Here is an 18762-nt window from a genome sequence, read left to right on the forward strand (position 1 = left end):
CGAGGTCTCGGTGCCCAGCCCCCCCCCCCCCAGGCGTCCCCCGGCCCTTTCTTGGGGACTAACCTTCGGAGGCGAGGTCTCGGTGCCCAGCCCCAACCCAGGCGTCCCCCGGCCCCCTCTCGGGGACCAACCTTCAGAGCTGAGGTCTCGGTGCCCAGCCCCCACCCAGGCGTCCCCCGGCCCTTTCCCGGGGACTAACCTCTGGAGCCGAGGATTCGGTGCCCAGCCCCCACCCAGGCGTCTCAATTTTTGGTGACTGTGCCCGTAGTTCAGATGGTCCGTTGGGTTCTTGATCGTTTTTCCGTACTCCGACTTACTGCTACACTCTTCTCTGCATCTGGAGATTCCTCCGATTCGTTTGATCTTTCCCCAGGTAGGAGACTTTCCAGGGTGCGGGATCCCTTTCTCCTCCGCAGTTCCCTTTCGGGAGCGCCCGTCCCGCTCGGATTCACCTTCTCTCACTCTCCTCTTTTCTCCCGTTCTGCCCAATAATGTCACGAACTTCTTGCCGTTATTGGAGTTTAGGTTCCTCTGCCAGCGATTGGTTGTTGTTCTGTGCGAGTCATTTCTTCTATAGATGTGCTTTTTTTGTTGTGTTTGTGGGAGAGGGCGAGCGTGTCCCCCTACTCCTCCGCCATCTTGTCCTCTCTCCTTTTTGCCTCTTCTAGGGCCACTCCCGTGGCATATGGAGGTTCGCAGGCTAGGGGTCTAATTGGAGCTGTAGCTGCTGGCCTACGCCAGAGCCACAGCAACGCGGGATCCGAGTTGTGTTTGCAACCTACACCACAGCTCACAGCAATGCCAGATCCTTAACCCCTTGAGCAAGGCCAGGGATCGAACCCACAACCTCATGGTTCCTAGTCAGATTCGTTAACCACTGAGCCACGATGGGAACTCCTAAAAATATTTTTATTATACTTGATTTACAATGTTCTATCAATTTCTGCTGTACGGTAAAGTGACCCAGTTACACATATGTATACATTCTTTTTCTCATATTATTTTCTATCATGTTCTATCACAAGTGATTGGATATAGTTCCCTGTGTGACACTGTCTTCTAGACACTTGCTCTGTCTCCCTTGCTGCGGTAATGCCTTTTCATCTCTGCACTTGTCCTGCAGTAAGGGATGAACACCAATAAGGGTAGATGGGCGAGAGGAGCAGATGTCACTGTGCTTTCAAATGGCTGGGAGAGCGAAGACAGAGTCCTTTCGTGCAGCCTTGCACTTGCCTGGCTCTTCACCAAGTGCTGGTGGGAGGGCGGGCCCACGGTTGCAAAACAACATGAAGTACTGGCTAGTTCTTTCCCTCAAGTGTCTTACAATTCCCTTATAGTTATGGTAGAGAGGCCAGCCTACAAAGAAGGCCTAAAATGGGTGGAATGATAATGATTATATGTGACTATCTTACACCCATATTTGAGGGGTGTGCTAATAAATATTTACTCCTAGAAAATGGAGAAAAGCCAAGACCTGAACAAGACATTATTTAGGGAAACTACCCCAGCTGCAAGTGCAGACACACGGAAGAGCCTGCCAGGCTAGGCATGGGGCCTTGCTTGGGGTTGAAAGAGGTCTTTGCCTTACAGGATAATTGCTAATGGAAGAGGGCATTTAAAGAGAATGCGCTGGAGATTCCCTATTGGTTAAGGATTCAGTGTTGTCTTTGCTGTGGCTCAGGTTTGATTCCAGGCCTGAACTTCCACATGCCGTAGGCACAGCCACTAAATAAAGAGAATATGCTGAAAATGAGGTTTAAAATCCATTATTAAGACAGTTTTGATGAGGATATAATTGAAAAATGTAAAATAAAAATACATTTATACGTAAGAAGTTACATTTTTATTGGTAGATATGCACCATTTTTTTAGAATAATGAATGCAGCAAATGTTTTTACTTTTTTGTATGTTTTATTTTTATAAAATTATGTGATAGCATGTTAAGGTATAGTTTACATTTTGCTTTCATAGCAAAATCATAGAAACGGTCTTTTTTTTTTTTGCAAAAATATTAAGGAGCTCAGTTAATTTTCCTGAAGTTCTTTCTATCTTAATGCTACTGATTTTTTAATTTCAAAACACCTATCAGGTCACCTTCCCTGAAAATTATTACGAAAGAATAGCAATTATAGGAATATAGGTGTAGGCAAGCACCTACAAATTAGGTAACAATATAAAAGCAATATGCACCTATCTTTATCACCTTTATTTCAAGTCAGTTGTTCTTGAGAAAATTATACTTTACTAAAAACACTAGGGTCTGTCGTTTCCCTTTATTACTTTTCTTGGATGAGGACACTTAGCTCGTGTCTTTGAGGACCATGCTTCACTTCCCTCTTGTCCTGGGCAAATTGATAACAATAAGTGGAGCGTCTCTTCAATGTGCAATATGGACATCTTCAAAGAAAGTCTGATTTTACCAAACTAAAACTAAAATTTGGAGTTCCTGTCATGGCTCAGTGGTTAGCGAATCCGACTAAGAACTATGAGGTTGCAGGTTCGATCCCTGCCCTTGCTCAGTGGGTTAAGGATCCGGCGTTGCCCGTGAGCTGTGGTGTAGGTCGCAGACGCTGCTCGAATCTGGTGTTGCTGCTGCTCTGGCATAGGCCTGTGGCTACAGCTCCAATTAGACCCCTAGCCTGGGAACCTCCATATGCCTCAGGAGCAGCCTTAGAAAAAAACAAAAAGACAAAAAAAAAAAAAAAACACCTAAAAATTTATATCTTCATTAATTTTTATATTTTCTACATATTAGCTTCAAATAAAATATAATGAGTAACATTCTTGATTTAAAATTTTTTCGCTCTCTATTTTGTTAATAGAGAACAAGAGTGGTAAACATGCACTTCCTGGGGTGTTTAGTACACACAGCCCTGGTGAATCTTTTTGAAATGCTCCACACAAAGATAGTTCTGAATAAGCTCTGTGACAGTAATTACCATCTTCCTAATAATGACACAGTAACAATCTACTACTGAGGCCTTTTCTCTCTTCTTCTTTTTTTTTTTCTTTTTGCCATTTCTTGGGCAGCTCTTGCGGCATATGGGGGTTCCTAGGCTAGGGGTCGAATCAGAGCCACCGGCCTCCACCACAGCCACAGCAACGCGGGAGTGAGGCCTTTTCTTAAGATGTGTCAACGTTGGCTGCTGTTGAACGTTTCCTCTGGTCACTTAAACTTGAATTTCTCTCCTGGAGTCTGTAGCTTCTCCTGACCTAAATATATAGGAGTCTGATTAAAAATTTAAGTGTTTTTCCACCAGGGTGCCTATTAGTACAGGACAGAGGGGACATTTAAGAGTGTGGCACAAGTCAATAGCCCTGTATAGGCACTGCTGGCAGATGAAAGGCCCAAGGGCCCTGGGGAGCAGAGCATGCCAGAGACCTGGGGCATGTTTACAGAAGAACCAGCTATCCAATGCCAGGCCGTTCTCCTGAGGCAAGTCTCAAATGATTCTGATGAATCACTTCTATTTTTTTCAATTTTATTTTTACTTTTATTTTATTTTATTTTATTTTTTTGTCTTTTTGCCTTTTCTAGGGCCACTCCCATGGCACATGGAGGTTCCCAGGCTAGGGGTCGAATTGGAGCTATAGCCACTGGCTACAGCCACATCAATGCGGGATCCAAGCCGCGTCTGCGACCTGCACCACAGCTCACGGCAATGCCAGAGCCTTAACCCAGTGAACAAGGCCAGAGATCGAACCCGCAACCTCATGGTTCCCAGTCAGATTCGTTAACCACTGCACCACAACAGGAACTCCATTTCTATATTTTTAATTTTATTTTTATTAGAGTATAGTTAATTTGAAGTGTTGTGTCAACTTCTCCTGTATAGCAAAGTGACTCAGTCATACACACACACACACACACACACACACACACACACACACATACACACACCCACACACATTCTTTTTCTCATACTACCTTCCATCATGTTCTATCCCAAGACCATGGATATAGTTCCCTGGGCTGTACAGTAGGACCTCACTGTTTATTCATTCTAAATGTAATAGTTTGCAACTACCAACCCTAAACTCCCTGTCCATCCTACAATGAACCACTTTCTAACACGTTGACCTTTCTAAGGAGAACATTCCCATGTGCTTGTCTTGTGACGAGTTTCCATCCCCAGAATGTTCACACCCACAGCAGTGTGGCTCCTTTGGTTACCCCTGCACTTGCACTTCTTCGTGGAACTTTTTACCTAGGGATTTGAAACCACTTAAAGTGTAAACTTGCCTGTCATGGCAACAGGCTTACGATCAGTTGCACCATGTTCGTGAGCCCTAGAATGGTTGATATTGAGGCAAATTGGACAAATCAGGTCCCAGCACTCCCAGACCCTCATCCTACTGTGTTTTTTTTTAGCCCCACACTTTCTTCTCAGATGTCTTATGTTTTCAAGTCTTTCCCTCATTCCCCTATCAAAAATCTGTCATGTCCAAGGCAAGGATTGTCTTCCTTGGTAGCTCTGTTTCTACCAGCGGAATGAAAGGAGCTAATGTTTACTACGAAGGAGAAGGCAGTGTTCTAAACTCTTTATGTGTTCACTCATTTAATTCTTACAGTAACCCTATGAGAGAAATACTTTTATTTTCACGCTTCTGTTTTGTAGATGAAGAAATTGAGGCACAGATGGGGTATTTAATTGGCCCAAGATCACACAACTGGGAAGAGGTAGAGGTAGGATTTGAACCCAAGCATTCTGGCTCAGGTCCAACTGTGTCTGGCTCAGATTCAACTATGGCACATTGCTTGCTCCCTTTCCAAGCCTAAGTCTTTTCCTCTGAAAAACCTCAATAGTCACAAAATATTACCTCCACAATGCCTTCTTCAGAGCACAGTTGAGAAGACTGAAGAGTTGCAGTGGTGACTAAAGTTCTTAGCACAGTGAAAGGCAGCTATTATTTTTATTATTAAAGTACAAATGACTGATAATGTTTATATGTGTTCCCTAGGAGAGAAAATGTCAAAATGAGTCAAGGCCATAAAGTCAAGGATTAAAAGGCTAGGAAAGTTCCATTCCTCAATGGGCATCAGATTGACTGTTTAGGGGAATTTATTCTCCCTACCCTCCTGCACACAACTCACACCTTATCATAAAAGGCACTGCAAGGGACTCCAGAGGTTACCTTGTCAAATTTTCTTATTTTACAGATGACACTCATGTTACTTTTCCATGGTCACAAACCTGTTGTTAACAAAGCTAAGACCAGAATCCATGCCTCTGGGTTCTTCTCACTGCCTCTCATTTTAAGTGAGGGAAGATTATGTTGAGTGATGTGCAATAAATGTCTTGTCCCTCAAATTTACCATCCTTGACAGCTGGTTGGTTGATCACATAATTTGGGTTTCCAGAAAAGACTCTTAAAACTCTTCAGAAGTTCTGTAGCAAAGTCACTTCTGCTACCTTGGGCAGAGTTGAAAGTTAGCATAGAAGAGAAAAAGAACTACTGAAGACTGCTGATCATGTTCTTACTATATTTTGCACCAAAGCTCAAATATATACACATCTTTTTTCCAAGGATTTTGAAGTCATTGTAGGTCAATTTAATTTCAAGGATAGAATCTCATTAAATTAGTTTTCCCATTATTTATTCTAAAATATGGGCAAGAAAAAAATAACATTTTTTTGTCTTTCACTAACTTCATGCCTTCAGAATTCAGAAAAATTCATTCACTACAAAAAAAACCCAAATTGTTGATTATCTACTATGTGCCAGATAGCAGTTCCAGGCCTTGGGGTACAGCAGTGAATAAGACAGCTCCCTGAACTTGTTTCATTAGAATTTACTTTCCAATGGAGACGACAAATAAACAATGTAATTTCAAATAGTGATAAACAGAGTTCCCGTTGTGGCTCAGCAGGTTAAGATCCAAATATAGTGTCCGCAGGTTTGGATCTGGTTTGCTGTGGCTGTGGTATAGGCCGGCCTCTGAAGCTCCAATTCAACCCCTAGCCCAGGTACTTCCATATGCCATAGGTACAGCCATAAAAGAAGGAAAAAAACATTGATAAGTATTTCAATGAAAAATAAGGCAGGGTGAGTAAGGGCTAGAGAGAGAGGGGAAAGGAGCAAATAACCCTTTCCCAAAAGATGAGAGTGGCGATCAATAGGCCTTTCTGAGGAGGTGGTCTTTGAGCACAGACCTACATGACGTTATGCATCATCAAAGGAAATGCAAGTAAAATAATACAGTTCATAACAACGTGATGGAAATGTAAGCACCTAACATAGCATATTGCAATTAATTACCTATTCTAAGAATTAGAAAAGCTTCTGATCCTAAACTATTGTTTAAATAAATAAAGGACTTTTGTAAGTAGATCAGTTTTCTTATTTAGTTCAGAAAGGAAGTGAAGTATTAAAGCAGCCTGTGTGTCCAATAGAATAAAGCCATTTTGATTTAGCTAATCTTGTGGACCTCAGATGTTTCATTCCCGTTTCCTCCAAGTTTCTTTTCCAGTCCAACCTGCATAACAGGTAGCAGTTTGCAGGCAGACAAAAGAACTTCAAGATGCCTGGCTTAGAGTTCCAGTTTATTCTTGCTGTGCTTTCAATGGATTTTGCTGTTCTGGCTGCAGTGTGATGCAGGTGCGGAAAACTGGCAGCGGGTGAACACAGAGCTCCCTGTCAAGTCTCCCCGCTTTGCTCTGTTCGACTTGGCTGAGGGGAAGTCCTACCAGTTCCGAGTCCGCTGTTCTAATTCCGCGGGAGTGGGTGAGCCCTCAGAGGCAACGGAAGTGACCGTAGTAGGGGACAAACTTGGTAAGTGTAGCGTTTGCTTGAGCCATTGTGAACTTCTTTTAACTGGAGAGAGAATTCCAAAGCAAGACTCTTATTGGAATACATATGCATTCAAAAGTAAAAATAGTGACATCCTTTTTCATATTATAAATGTAACTGATGACTGTATGTAACTGATACATAAAAATTTTTCGTTATTATGAACTACCATGTATGAAAAGCAAACTTCTCCAGGAGTTTCAACAGTATTGCAAATGTATTTTTTTATGGAGGGGGTTGGTATGTTCATGGGTGTTTAATTTCTCATTATGCTCCCAAACTAGCATATTTATTTTTTAATTTTCAGCTTTAATAAATATGTTATAAAAAACTATGTGTTCGACATGATTACTAGTATAAAATTTAGATAATATATACATATATATGTGTGTACGTTTCTGTGCGCATGTGATAAGAATGAATTTCTAAGCTTACTGTGTGCTTGACCATTATTTTCCTCTTTTCCCAGACATCCCCAAGGCCCCGAGCAACATCATCCCAAGCAGAAATACAGACACATCAGTGGTCGTTACGTGGGAGGAATCCAAGGATGCTAAAGAGCTGGTCGGGTACTACATAGAGTCAAGCGTTGTTGGCTCTGGCAAGTGGGAGCCCTGCAACAACAACCCTGTGAAGGGCACACGGTAACCGTACTCTGTGTGTGCGGGGGGTGGGGGGTGCAGTCTGACACTGGAGCCACAGATGCTGCAGAGAGGAGACATAGCCATGGACCTAAACAGCAGCGCAAACGTCCAAAGGAAGGAAAGTATTAAACATTATGCTCTGAATAGCCAAATGAATTGAAAATTGATCATGTCTACTGCAATACATTTGAAGAAAAGGATTACTAAAGATATTAAACACTTAAAAACATGCACTGCCAGCTATGGTAAGAGCTCATTTCACAGCTCTTGTCCGATTATTTTCCTGTATACTCTTTGTGCTTGTGCTTTTTATTTTTTCTTTTGATGGCCACACCTGTGGCATACCGAAGTTCCTAGGCCAGGAGTCGAATCAGAGCTGCAGCTGCCAGCCTGCGCCACAGCCACAGCAACGTCAGATCTGAGCTGCATCTGCAACCTATGCCACAGCGTGCAGCAACACCAGATCCTTAAGCTACTGGGTCAGGCCAAGGATCAAACCCACATCCTCACAGAGACAACATCGAGTCCTTAACCCACTGAGCCACAACAGAAACTCCCTGTTTGTCCTTTTAAACTCTCTGTTCTGGTCTTTAATATCTAATATGATACTAGATTCCAAGGAATTAAGAGGCTCTAGTGAACATAAATTACCCAGGCATTTTTTAAATTCAAGTATGATTGGCCTACAACACTATGTTCATTCCAGGTGCACAACGTAGTGATTCGGTATTTCTATGCATGACAAAAGGATCACTATAAAAAGCCTAGTTACAATCTGTCACCATACAAAGTTATTGCAATATTACTGTCAGTATTCCCTATGCTGTATTTCATCCCATGACTGATTTATTTTGTAAATGGCCGTTTGTACCTCTTAATCCTCTTCACCTTTTTCATTTCTCCCACCTCCACCCCACTCTCCTCTGGCAAGGACCTTTTTGTTCTCTGTATCTACGAGTCTATTTCTGTTTTGTTATATTTGTTCATTTGTTTTGTTTTTTAGATGCCACATAGAAGTTGAACAAAATCATACAGTATTTGTATTTCTCTGTCTGACTTATTTCCCTTAGCATAATACTCTCTTGGTTCATCCATGTTGCAAATGACAAGATTCCATCCTTTTTTTATGGCTGAGTAGTGTTCTGTTGTATGTATATGTGTGTGTGTGTGTGTGTGTATATATATATATATATATATATATATATATATATACACATATATATGTGTATATATAAGTGCCACATCTTCTTTATTCATTCATCTATCAATGAACACTTCTGTGTCTTGGCTGTTGTAAATAGAGATGCAGTGAACATGGGGACATATACGTCTTTTTTAAAATTAATGTTTCTGTTTTCTTCAGAAAAATATCCAGAAGTAGAATTGCTGGATTGTATGGTAGTTCTATTTTTAATTGTTTTGAGGCACCTCCATTGTCTTCCATAGTGTCTGATCCAATTTACATCCCACCAACAGTGCACAAGGGTTCTCTTTTCTCCACACCCTCACCAACGCTTGTTGATTCTTGTCTTTTGAGTATCCATTCTGACAGATATCAGGTGATAGCTCAGTGTGGCTTTGATTTGAATTTCCTCAATGGTTTGTGATGTCGAGCATCTTTTTCTTTTCTTTTCTTTTCTTTTTTTTTTTTTTTTTTTGTCTTTTTGCTATCTCTAGGTCCGCTCCCTCGGCATATGGAGGTTCCCAGGCTAGGGGTCGAATCGGAGCTGTAGCCTCCGGCCTACGCCAGAGCCACAGCAACATGGGATCTGAGCCGCGTCTGCAACCTACACCACAGTTCACGGCAACGCCGGATCGTTAACCCATGAGCAAGGGCAGGGACCGAACCCGCAACCTCATGGTTCCTACTCGGATTTGTTAACCACTGTGCCACAACGGGAACTCCGAGCATCTTTTTCACGTGCCTTTTGTCCATCCATATGTCTTCTTTGGGGAAATGTCTCTTCAGATCCTTTGTCCACTTTTTAATTGGGTTGTTTGGAGTTTTTTAATGTTCAGTTTTATGAGTTCTTTGTGTATTTTGGATATTAATACCTTACTGGGTATATCATTTACTTATATCTTCTTTCATTCAGTAGGTCACCTTTTCATTTTGTTGATAGTGTCCTTTGCTAGCGTGAGGTAGTCCATTTTGTTTATGTTTGCTTTTGTTTCTCTTGCCTGAGGAGACAGATCTAAAAAATACTGTCAAATTTTTCAATGTCAAAGAGTACATTGCCTATGTTTTCTTCTAGGACTTTCATGGTCTCAGGTCTTGCATTTAAGTGTAATCCATTTTGAGTTTATTTTTGTATATGGTGTGCCAAAATAGTCCAGTTTGACTTTTGTGCATGTAGCTGTCCAGTTTCATAAATTACGCAGGTTTTTGTGGGTTTTTTTGTTTGTTTGTTTGCTTGCTTGCTTTTTTAGGGCCTCACCTGTGGCATACAGAAGTTCCTAGGGTCAAACTGGAGCTAGAGCTGCTGACCTACGTCACAGCAACAGCAACTCCAGATCCAAGCCAAGTCTGCGACCTACACCACAGCTCATGGCAAGCCGGATCCTTAACCCACCAAGAGAGGCCAGGGATTGAACCTGCATCCGCATGGATCCTAGTCGGTTTCGTTAACCGCTGAGCCATGAAGGGAACTCCTATACAGCTATTTTAAATGAGCGGAACATTTTACAAATTTTTAACATCGGTATAGTCAAATCCAATGTGAAAGAGACATAAATAACACCAAAACAGGAGTTCCCTGGTGGCTCAGCCAGCTAGGATCTGGTGTTGTCACTGCTGTGGCTCCAGTCACCCTTGTGGCATAGGTTTGATACATGGCCTGGGAACTTTTGCTCACTGCTGGCATGGCAAAAAAACGAAAACAAGAAAGCCTACCAAAACAAAGACATTCAGAATACTTTGCCATCTCCTTCTACTTGTTTCTAATGCGAGGAGGATTATTTCTTCTTGCTTTCGAATATTTTATTAACCAACTTTGCAAGTCAGTGATGAATTCTGGCCCACACCCAAATTCTGAGGCTCCTTTGATTTAGGACCAACTTCAGAAGAAAATCTCCCACTTCCAATGGTCAGACAAGCTTGTTAGGCAGCTTCTGTCTTGGACACTTCACTTCCACATCCAAGGACCCCCATAGGATGAGTTGCTCCTTTTGTGGAACGGGAGAAAATGAAGACAACCCAGTTAATGGAAGAAGGCAACATGTTTTACAAGAGATTTGTTTAGCCTGTTTGTGCATTTCACTTTTATTCTGAGTTCCCCACATTTTGGGGGACTACTTAGAGACTTCCATGAGAGTGGGCAGAGTCCACCTGTCCACAAGCAGGTAGGAGATGCTCAAGGGCCAGCACCATTCTTTAGTCATCTTTGTTTCCACAGTGCTTAGCTCAGCTTCTGGAACAATGAAGTGCTTAATAAATGTTTACTGAACTGAGCTGGTCTACATTACGGCTGCCTTTATTAAACATTTCAACCTGCTAATAGTAATAGAGTCATTAGTAGACCTGTTATTTCCTCTGCTTAACAGTCCTTAGGGTGGATTAGAATGTTACCGTGATTCATGAAACAGTTTTTTTTATAGCCATGGTAGCTTTAAAAAGTGAGGTTGCTTCGTGTGTGAAATTGCCCATGGAGTCACACCTCATTATTGGAAATTTACGTGTAGATGACAATTCTGGAATCCATTTTTCACCTTAATTTCAGATTCTAGAGTAATTTCTCAAGTAATTGTACCTTCCAGGACATTCAGGGAGGCAGTGAGTAGGCCTCTGTGACAAGGGGCAGAGCCAGTGGCTTACAATGTAAGTATATCCCTGAAATAGTCATTAACAATGTAACTAATACCACCTATTGTTTATTTAATGCCTCTTTATATGCCAGGCCCTAGAATGGGTACCATACACACTTTATGGTCAATCTTCACACAAAAATTTCTATGTAGGCATTATTATGTAGGCATTATTTTGTAGGCATTATTACATTATGTTATATTACATTGTTATGTAATTATTACATATTACATTATTATGTAGACATTATTACATTACTGTGTAGGCATTATTAGCCCCATTTTACTGATAAGAACACAGAAGCTCAAAAAGGATAGGGTGTTTATTCAGGGAAAAACTAGGACTCATCATTGTTTGACAGAGTGAGTCTGGAAAATTGTCTGAGCTGCCTTCTTGTCTAACATGTGAATGTTACCTGGATCTCTCTATATCTTTTTCTTCCTTTTAAAAAAACAACTCATTTTCATAAAGTCAGATCATTCCATTAAGCTAACAATCATCCTTCCTAATTTTCCTTTCAGATTCACTTGTCATGGATTGACTACTGGTCAGAGTTATATTTTCCGGGTCAGAGCAGTTAATGCAGCTGGACTTAGTGAATATTCGCAGGATTCAGAAGCAATCGAAGTAAAAGCTGCTATTGGTAAGTTCTTCATGCATAACTTTGCAGGGGCGGGGGGGGGGGAATGAACGTTTCTGAGTGACAAAGGAAAATCCCATCCTCTCCAGAAACTGTGTAAAGCTTCTCATGCTGCTTGATGATTCCACCCTCAGGTGATCACTGTCTCTGACTCCAGGTGACCTCTAACCTTCATAGCTGTCATCTTACAGATCTTCATCACTTACCCAGACTCCATGCATCTGTAGCCTTTTCATCTCCACAAGTCCACATTTCCTCAGATATTGCCCACTGTGAAATTCCATTCTAACTTCGTCCTCATCCCGGGAATATGAAGGACCATCCAATTCCATGAGGTGGTACCTCCCCCATAACACCGATCATCTCATACCTAAAAGCCATTTCATCTGCAGCAGCCTGGCTTGTCTTCAGTAACAGCACATTAACCTGCTTTTTATAAACGCTGCTAAAATTCATGCGAGACACGTGTGGTTGCTTAATCATATGTTTCATCCCTGCTGGCAAAGTAACCAACCCGTAATGTAAAGTAATGATGTGTATGCTCAGTGGTGTACCTCCCAATCTTAAGGTGGGGACGGGACCAGGTAGTTCTGAGCAATAAAAATGATATCTGTGATATAATAGCACATTTAAAGAGAAAGATTATTTAATATTGTTTGTCTTTAGTTAGCATTCTATATTATTTTTTAACACGCCTTATAATGTATTCATATTATAAGGACATAGCATGTTTCTTTGAGGTTGGGAGGTACAGACCGTTAATATATCAGTAAGGTACATAACTCTAATTGTTATATAATCAAGATGTTTAATGTTTGCCTTCTGTGTACTTTATGGGCTTTCTCCCGGCCCATTCTGTTGAGTAATAGAGCTTCTATCTCTCAAGAAATGTCTGAGAAGTGCTTTTTCTTATATATACTGGAGTCCTGCAAATCGACATGTTTCCTGTTTTGTTTGTGGTTTTTTGTTCTCATTTCTTCTTTTTCCAAAATATGGAGAAGTTGAAATGTTCCCTTGGTGTAAGTTATGTGAAATGCATGCTTTCCATATTTCTTGTAAGTCCAAGTGCTTTCTATTCAACCAAGACTGTCTTTGTTCTATTTGTGGTCCTAATGTTTTTCTCTTTCGTTCTACTACATAAGAGCAACTTGTAGTGTGTCCAGGCTCAAAGTGTTTCTGTTGTTATCTGGCAATTGTAGGGGGCGCAGTGTCTCCAGCTGTGTGGCCTGAACTGAGTGATACACCTGGAGGACTAACAGACTTCAGGGGAGGCATGCATGACACCTCCCAGCCAACCTTTAAGAAAGATGCTTTGCTTGGTAGCAAACTTAACAAAGCTTCACTACCCAGTAGCTCTCACAACCTGGGCCAAACGGAAGTGAGGAAAGTAAGTGAAACAGTTCAGGAAGAGCTTTCCCCACCACCACAGAAGGCAGCTGTTAAGGGGAAAAGTAAGTCTGACCCTCTGAAAAAGAAGAAGGATCTAGGTGAGAGTCAAAACAGTAAAAGTGTTCCATCTGTTTCCATCAGCGTCCTCACCGCTCATTGTCGAGATCACATTCTTCCATCTGTGTTCACTTTCATCAGTGTTCGTTCTTAATTTTATGTGTTTTCAGTTATCCATTTGTGATACTTTTTTTCATGAGTTGTAAAAGTAATTTTATATGGGTTTGGCTTTCATATATCATTCGTGGTGTAAAGTATTCATAGAATAAAGTAATTTGGTTGTAGAGTCCTTTTTGGTTTGTCAGGCAGATGTACTTTTGGCCTAATTTTGCTGACAGTTAAGAGATGAGAGCAGGAGTTCCTGTTGTGGCGCAGTGGAAACACATCCAACTAGGAATCATGAGGTTGCGGGTTTGATCCCTGGCCCCTCTCAGTGGGTTAAGGATCTGGCATTGCCATGAGCTGTGGTGTAGGTTGCAGACGCAGCTCAGATCCTGTGTTGCTGTGGCTCTGGCGTAGGCCAGTGGCTACAGCTCTGATTGGACCCCTAGCCTGGGAACCTCCATATGCCGAGGGAGCAGCCCTAGAAAAGGCAAAAAGACAAAAAGACAAAAAAAAAAAAAAAAAAAAAAAAAAAAAAAGGCTATCAGGAAGGCTAATTATCTAATCAGAATTAGACTAGAAAGACCAACTTTCAGTAATCAGGATTTTCTGATTAGGGTATTTGCTACTTGTGGCTTAATATATTCTTAGAGATAATGTTTTTTTCTTACTGAATAAAAATGAAATGATAAGCATATACTGACATAACATACCTCTCACCCACCCCCTACATCTGCCCACTCCTAATTTCTGTAACTTCATCTATTTTGACACCGTTGTTTACCTCTTCAACTCAAGATGAGCTGTGGCATTTATTTGAGAGTTCATATTTAACATTACTCTGAAAGAGAGAGCTTTTTTTAAATGTAAAGAATGAATGAGGTTGGTGATAGAAGAGAGAAAAGCGTATTTTACTTTTAAAAATCTTTACTATTCTGAGAATCTTTTTGAATAAGATAGTTTCTTTATCTCTGATAACCCCAAAGAAATATTCAGAAAATTCTTTTTAATGTTACTGCATATCTAGTGAATTTCTTTCTACCACCCCACCTTCTCTTTCTTTATTGAAAAACCATAATTTCCACAGGTGAGTGAAAGTTTGATCAGCAAAAAAAAAAACCCACATAAATGAAGGAAGACTCTCAAAACAACGTCCACATTTTTTTCTGACTAGGGACTAATAAACATAGTGACAGCTATGTAGTATTTTGTGCCATATGAATAATAATCCAATGCCAGGTTTAAAATAATGTAGCGGAAAGGTATTAAAAGAAAAATCACACAGTAAATTGTTGCTTTTTAAAATTTTTTTTCAAATGTGGCATTTAGCTGAGCTACAGAATATGATTTTTCCCATGTGTAGACAGAACCTATAGAGTTGTAAGGTCTCACAAGAGTACGTGTGAGGGGATGGTGAAATGCTAACTAGAAATATATGGAAATTCTTAATAAGCAACTCAAACAGAAATTGATATACAAATGCTATTTTCCTCAGGGAGTAAATAAAAATAAAAACCACATAAAGAAATAAAAATATATATCTTGGGGAAAATGTTTCTTCTTCTTACAGGGAATGGATCATTTTTCAGGATAATGCTCCATTTTGCTATTAGTATTTCAAAACTTATTCCTCCTTGGGAGTAGGGGGCAGGTTCTTTTGGGGATAATAATTGTGGTAAAGATTTAACTTTGCACGAGTATTTTTCCTCATGACACCAAATCGCTGCCAAGTTGCTTCCTGGCGTCACATTTTAGTTTTATACCGCAAGACCTAGTGACCTCGTGCCATGGCACCAGTGAAACAAGTTTGATGTACATAGAGTCATAGACGCATTTCTGTCCACTTATGAGCTATTCGTATCGCAACAGCGGCACCATCTCCACCCTGTGATATCACTTGTCTTGAAAGTTTTCGTGACTCAATGGTTCTTGGATGGAAGCAACCGGATAAGACGGGAGGGGCTGAAATTACAGGCTATTACGTGAACTATCGTGAAATAATTGATGGGGTCCCGGGAAGATGGAGAGAAGCCAACATCAAAGCTATCAGTGATGAGGCGTATAAGGTAAGCATGTGGCCTTCTGTAGTTGACACACTGCGTTCACACACATGCGCACACATGCACATGCCCAGAACCTTGTTGATGATTCATGTCATTTCTCCAGTGTCCTTTGCCTGCAGTGACATGACTTTTGTGACAAATATATAAAGATAAATAGAAGTAGTTTGGCTAACCAGGTTGGATGCATATTTTCTGATACACATAAGCATAATTTCTTCAAATATTTACTATGAAAAGTATACTTTTTATAAAAGCTAATTTTTTTATAAAAATTAACTCAAAGTATCTGTAACAATATGCTACTAGTTTTGAGTCTGCTTGCCCCCTGTAAAGTGTCCCCCATTGCAGTGCTCTGGTGGCCACAAGGGGGCAGTTCACGTGTTCAGCCCTGTCTCCCTGCTAATGTGGGCCCTTCACTGCTCAGCCTACTGCAGAACTCTCAAGGTGGGGGATGAAGGGAGGGTCTCACTGTTACCATAGCTACTGCCTCCCCTCTTTAGAACATCATCAGCAAGTCACCACCCCCAACTCACAGAACCCCATGCCATGAGCAGGACGAGGCCCCGCTGAATGGTATCCCCCAGGTCAATGCCACATTCTTTTAACTTCACGTTGGAAACTTAGGTAACTTCACACATATACTGAGAATACATAAACTAAAATTGTATTTTTAAGATTCTTTCATCTTAGTACCTGTAGCTCTGACTTTATTACTATATTATTGTGTGGTATTGTTATATGACCATCTTGCAATATACTTTTCTGTTCAATTATTGATTGTTATTGGGCATTTTAACATTTTAAACCATATCAAACAATGTAGCTATGAATATTTTCGTACATGCCTGCTGGCACATATGTGAACTAGTTTTTCTAGGTTATTACCCACAAGTAGAATTGCTAGGCCAGAGAGTTTGGTTTATCTTCAAGCTGACTAGATAAGTCTCTGCGTTTGTCTTAGAGGATGAGAATTCCCATTGTTCCACATCCTTCCAACATTTAACATAGTCACACTTTCTAGTTTTGACAATCTGCATATTGCATGAGTCTGAACATCTTTTCCTATGTTTATGGCCCATTTTGAAATCTTTTATAACATGCCTAACAAGGTTTTTGCCCATTTTTCTCAGGGGTTTTCATCTTGACTTTTGAAGTTCTTTATATAGTTTGAGTATAAACCCTTGTTGTTTCCTGTCCTTATGGTGAACTACACTAATTTTCATGTCTAATTTATTGTAGTCAGATTTACCAATATTTGCTTTGTCATTAGTGATTTCTATGCATTTTTTTATATTTTTTTCAGGAAATGCCTTCTTGTTCAGGGATCCTGAAAGCCATGGTCCTAGCTGGGATTATAGATTAGATTATACTCTAAATGCTTTCCAGTTGGCCACTTACATTTAAGTCATTAATTCACCTATCCATGTTGTATATGATGTGAAATAAGAGTCCAGATTTATTTCCCTTCTATGGACACCAAGCTGTACCAGTTTTAGGTATTGAAAAGTTCTGCTAGGCTACCTCTATCATATATCAAGTTTCTTTATATGCCTGTGTCTGTTCTGTGCTCTTTATTCTGTTCCGCTGGTTTATTTGTCCACTACTGGGCCAGTACCACACTCATTTCATTATTATAGCTTTATAGTAATTTGGTACCTGGTAAATCCACTTCTCCCAGCTTATTCTTCCTCTTCCAGAGCTATTTTTAGACCTCTGCATTTGGATATAAATTGTAGAATTGTTATCAAGTTCTACCAAAAAATAAGACAAGCAAAAGAAAACATAGCAATAAACAAAATTTATTTAAGCCAAAACATATTAGAATTATGTTTGGGACTACACTGAATATATAAATAAATGGAGAAATAGTTGACAACTTTAAAAATATTGTCTTCTAATTCACGAACATGATACTTCTCTCCATTGATTTTGGTCTTTAAAAAAAAAAATCTCTAGGAGTTCCCTGATTGCCTAGCAGGTTAAGGATCTAGTGTGGTCACTGCTATGCCTCAGGTCACAGCTGTGGCGTGGGTTCAATCCGTGGCCCAGGAACTTCCTAATGTTAACAAATAACTACATTCCTAGGATAAAACCAACTTGGATGTTATAAATACTGTCTATATATTCCTGTTTATTATTGTCTAGGTTTTGCTTCTGTGTTCATGATTGAGTTTATCCTGAGACTAAGAATTAATTTGGTACCAACATGTGACAACTATAGTATAGAAAGGGAAAAATAAAGTTAGAATAGTCTCACTTTACTGGCATATAATTCACATGTTATGAAATTCACCCATTAAAAATGTTGCTTGGGAGTTCCCGTCTTGGCACAGTAGAAACAAATCTGACTAGGAACCATGAGGTTGCAGATTTGATCCCTGGTCTCGCTCAGTGGGTTAGGGATCCGGTGTTACCGTGAGCTGAGGTGTAGGTGACAGATGCAGCTTGGATGTGGCGTGGCTGTGGCTGTGGTGTAGGTGGGCTGCTGTAGCTCTGATTCGACCCCTAGCCTGGGAACCCCCATATGTCGCAGGTGCAGCCGTAAAAAGACAAAAGACGAAAATAAAAATAAAATGTTGCTTGGAGTTTCCTGGTGGCTCAGAAGGTTAAGGATCTGGTGTGTCACTGCTATGGTGTGGGCTGTGACATGTGTTCCTGGTCCTGGCCCAGGAACTTCTGTAGGCCATGGGTGCAGCCTAAGATAAAACAGAATTGGATTTTTTTTTCCTACTTGACAGTCTTTTTTTTTTCCTCTACCCATGACGTGGAAGTTCTCAAGCCAGGGTTCAAACCTGCACCACCACAGTGACCCAAGCCACTGCAGTGACAACACTGCTGGATCCTTAACTCACTGTGCCTGCCACAGGAGAACTCCCTACTTGACAGTGTGTCATTTGACCGAAGTATTTAATTTTACCACTGATTACTTTTTTAAACCAATCATTTTATTTTGCATTGTTTGTCCTGCCTCTTCTATGCTTCATTTTCTATTCTTTCTTGACTGTGTTTGAATAGTTTTTTCTTCTTTAATCATTTCCTTTTCCCCCCACACTGTATTTAAACTTTATAGATTTGGGGTTTCTGCATTTGTTTTTGGTGGTTACTCTAGAAATTACAATGAGCAAACTTAATGGAGTCTGAGGTTATTCCATTGTTTTACCCTTGTCTCAGAAACTTAAGGCCCTTGGCATACTTGAATTCATTTACCCTATTCCCACCTGTGTGTGTATTTTAATTATTTTGTTAATCCAAAAGCATTGTTATTATTG

At 40.5% G+C, this 18762-nt stretch overlaps 1 protein-coding gene across 3 annotated transcripts in view; it reads left to right on the forward strand.

Moving 5' to 3' along the window:
• The window catches only part of MYOM1 (myomesin 1), a 149980-nt gene that overhangs the window by 77768 nt on the left and 53450 nt on the right, over positions 1-18762 (forward strand). For 2 of the 3 annotated variants that reach the window (XR_014807679.1, XM_005665300.4), the window contains exons 15-18: positions 6592-6775; positions 7263-7437; positions 11764-11885; positions 15300-15496. Coding sequence is in view for 2 of the 3 variants with exons in the window: in XM_005665300.4 (XP_005665357.2) it covers positions 6592-6775; positions 7263-7437; positions 11764-11885; positions 15300-15496 (678 nt within the window). In the remaining variant the exon portion in view is untranslated. Of the gene's footprint in view, positions 1-6591; positions 6776-7262; positions 7438-11763; positions 11886-13081; positions 13370-15299; positions 15497-18762 lie in introns of all 3 variants that reach the window. The other variant, XM_003127844.6, reaches the window with a different exon arrangement.

The sequence above is a fragment of the Sus scrofa genome, chromosome 6 (genome assembly GCF_054392235.1).
Source record: "Sus scrofa isolate SSC_HxYL_T2T_F1_AM1 chromosome 6, Sscrofa_HxYL_maternal_Yorkshire_Landrace_v2.0, whole genome shotgun sequence".
Taxonomy (NCBI): domain Eukaryota; kingdom Metazoa; phylum Chordata; class Mammalia; order Artiodactyla; family Suidae; genus Sus; species Sus scrofa.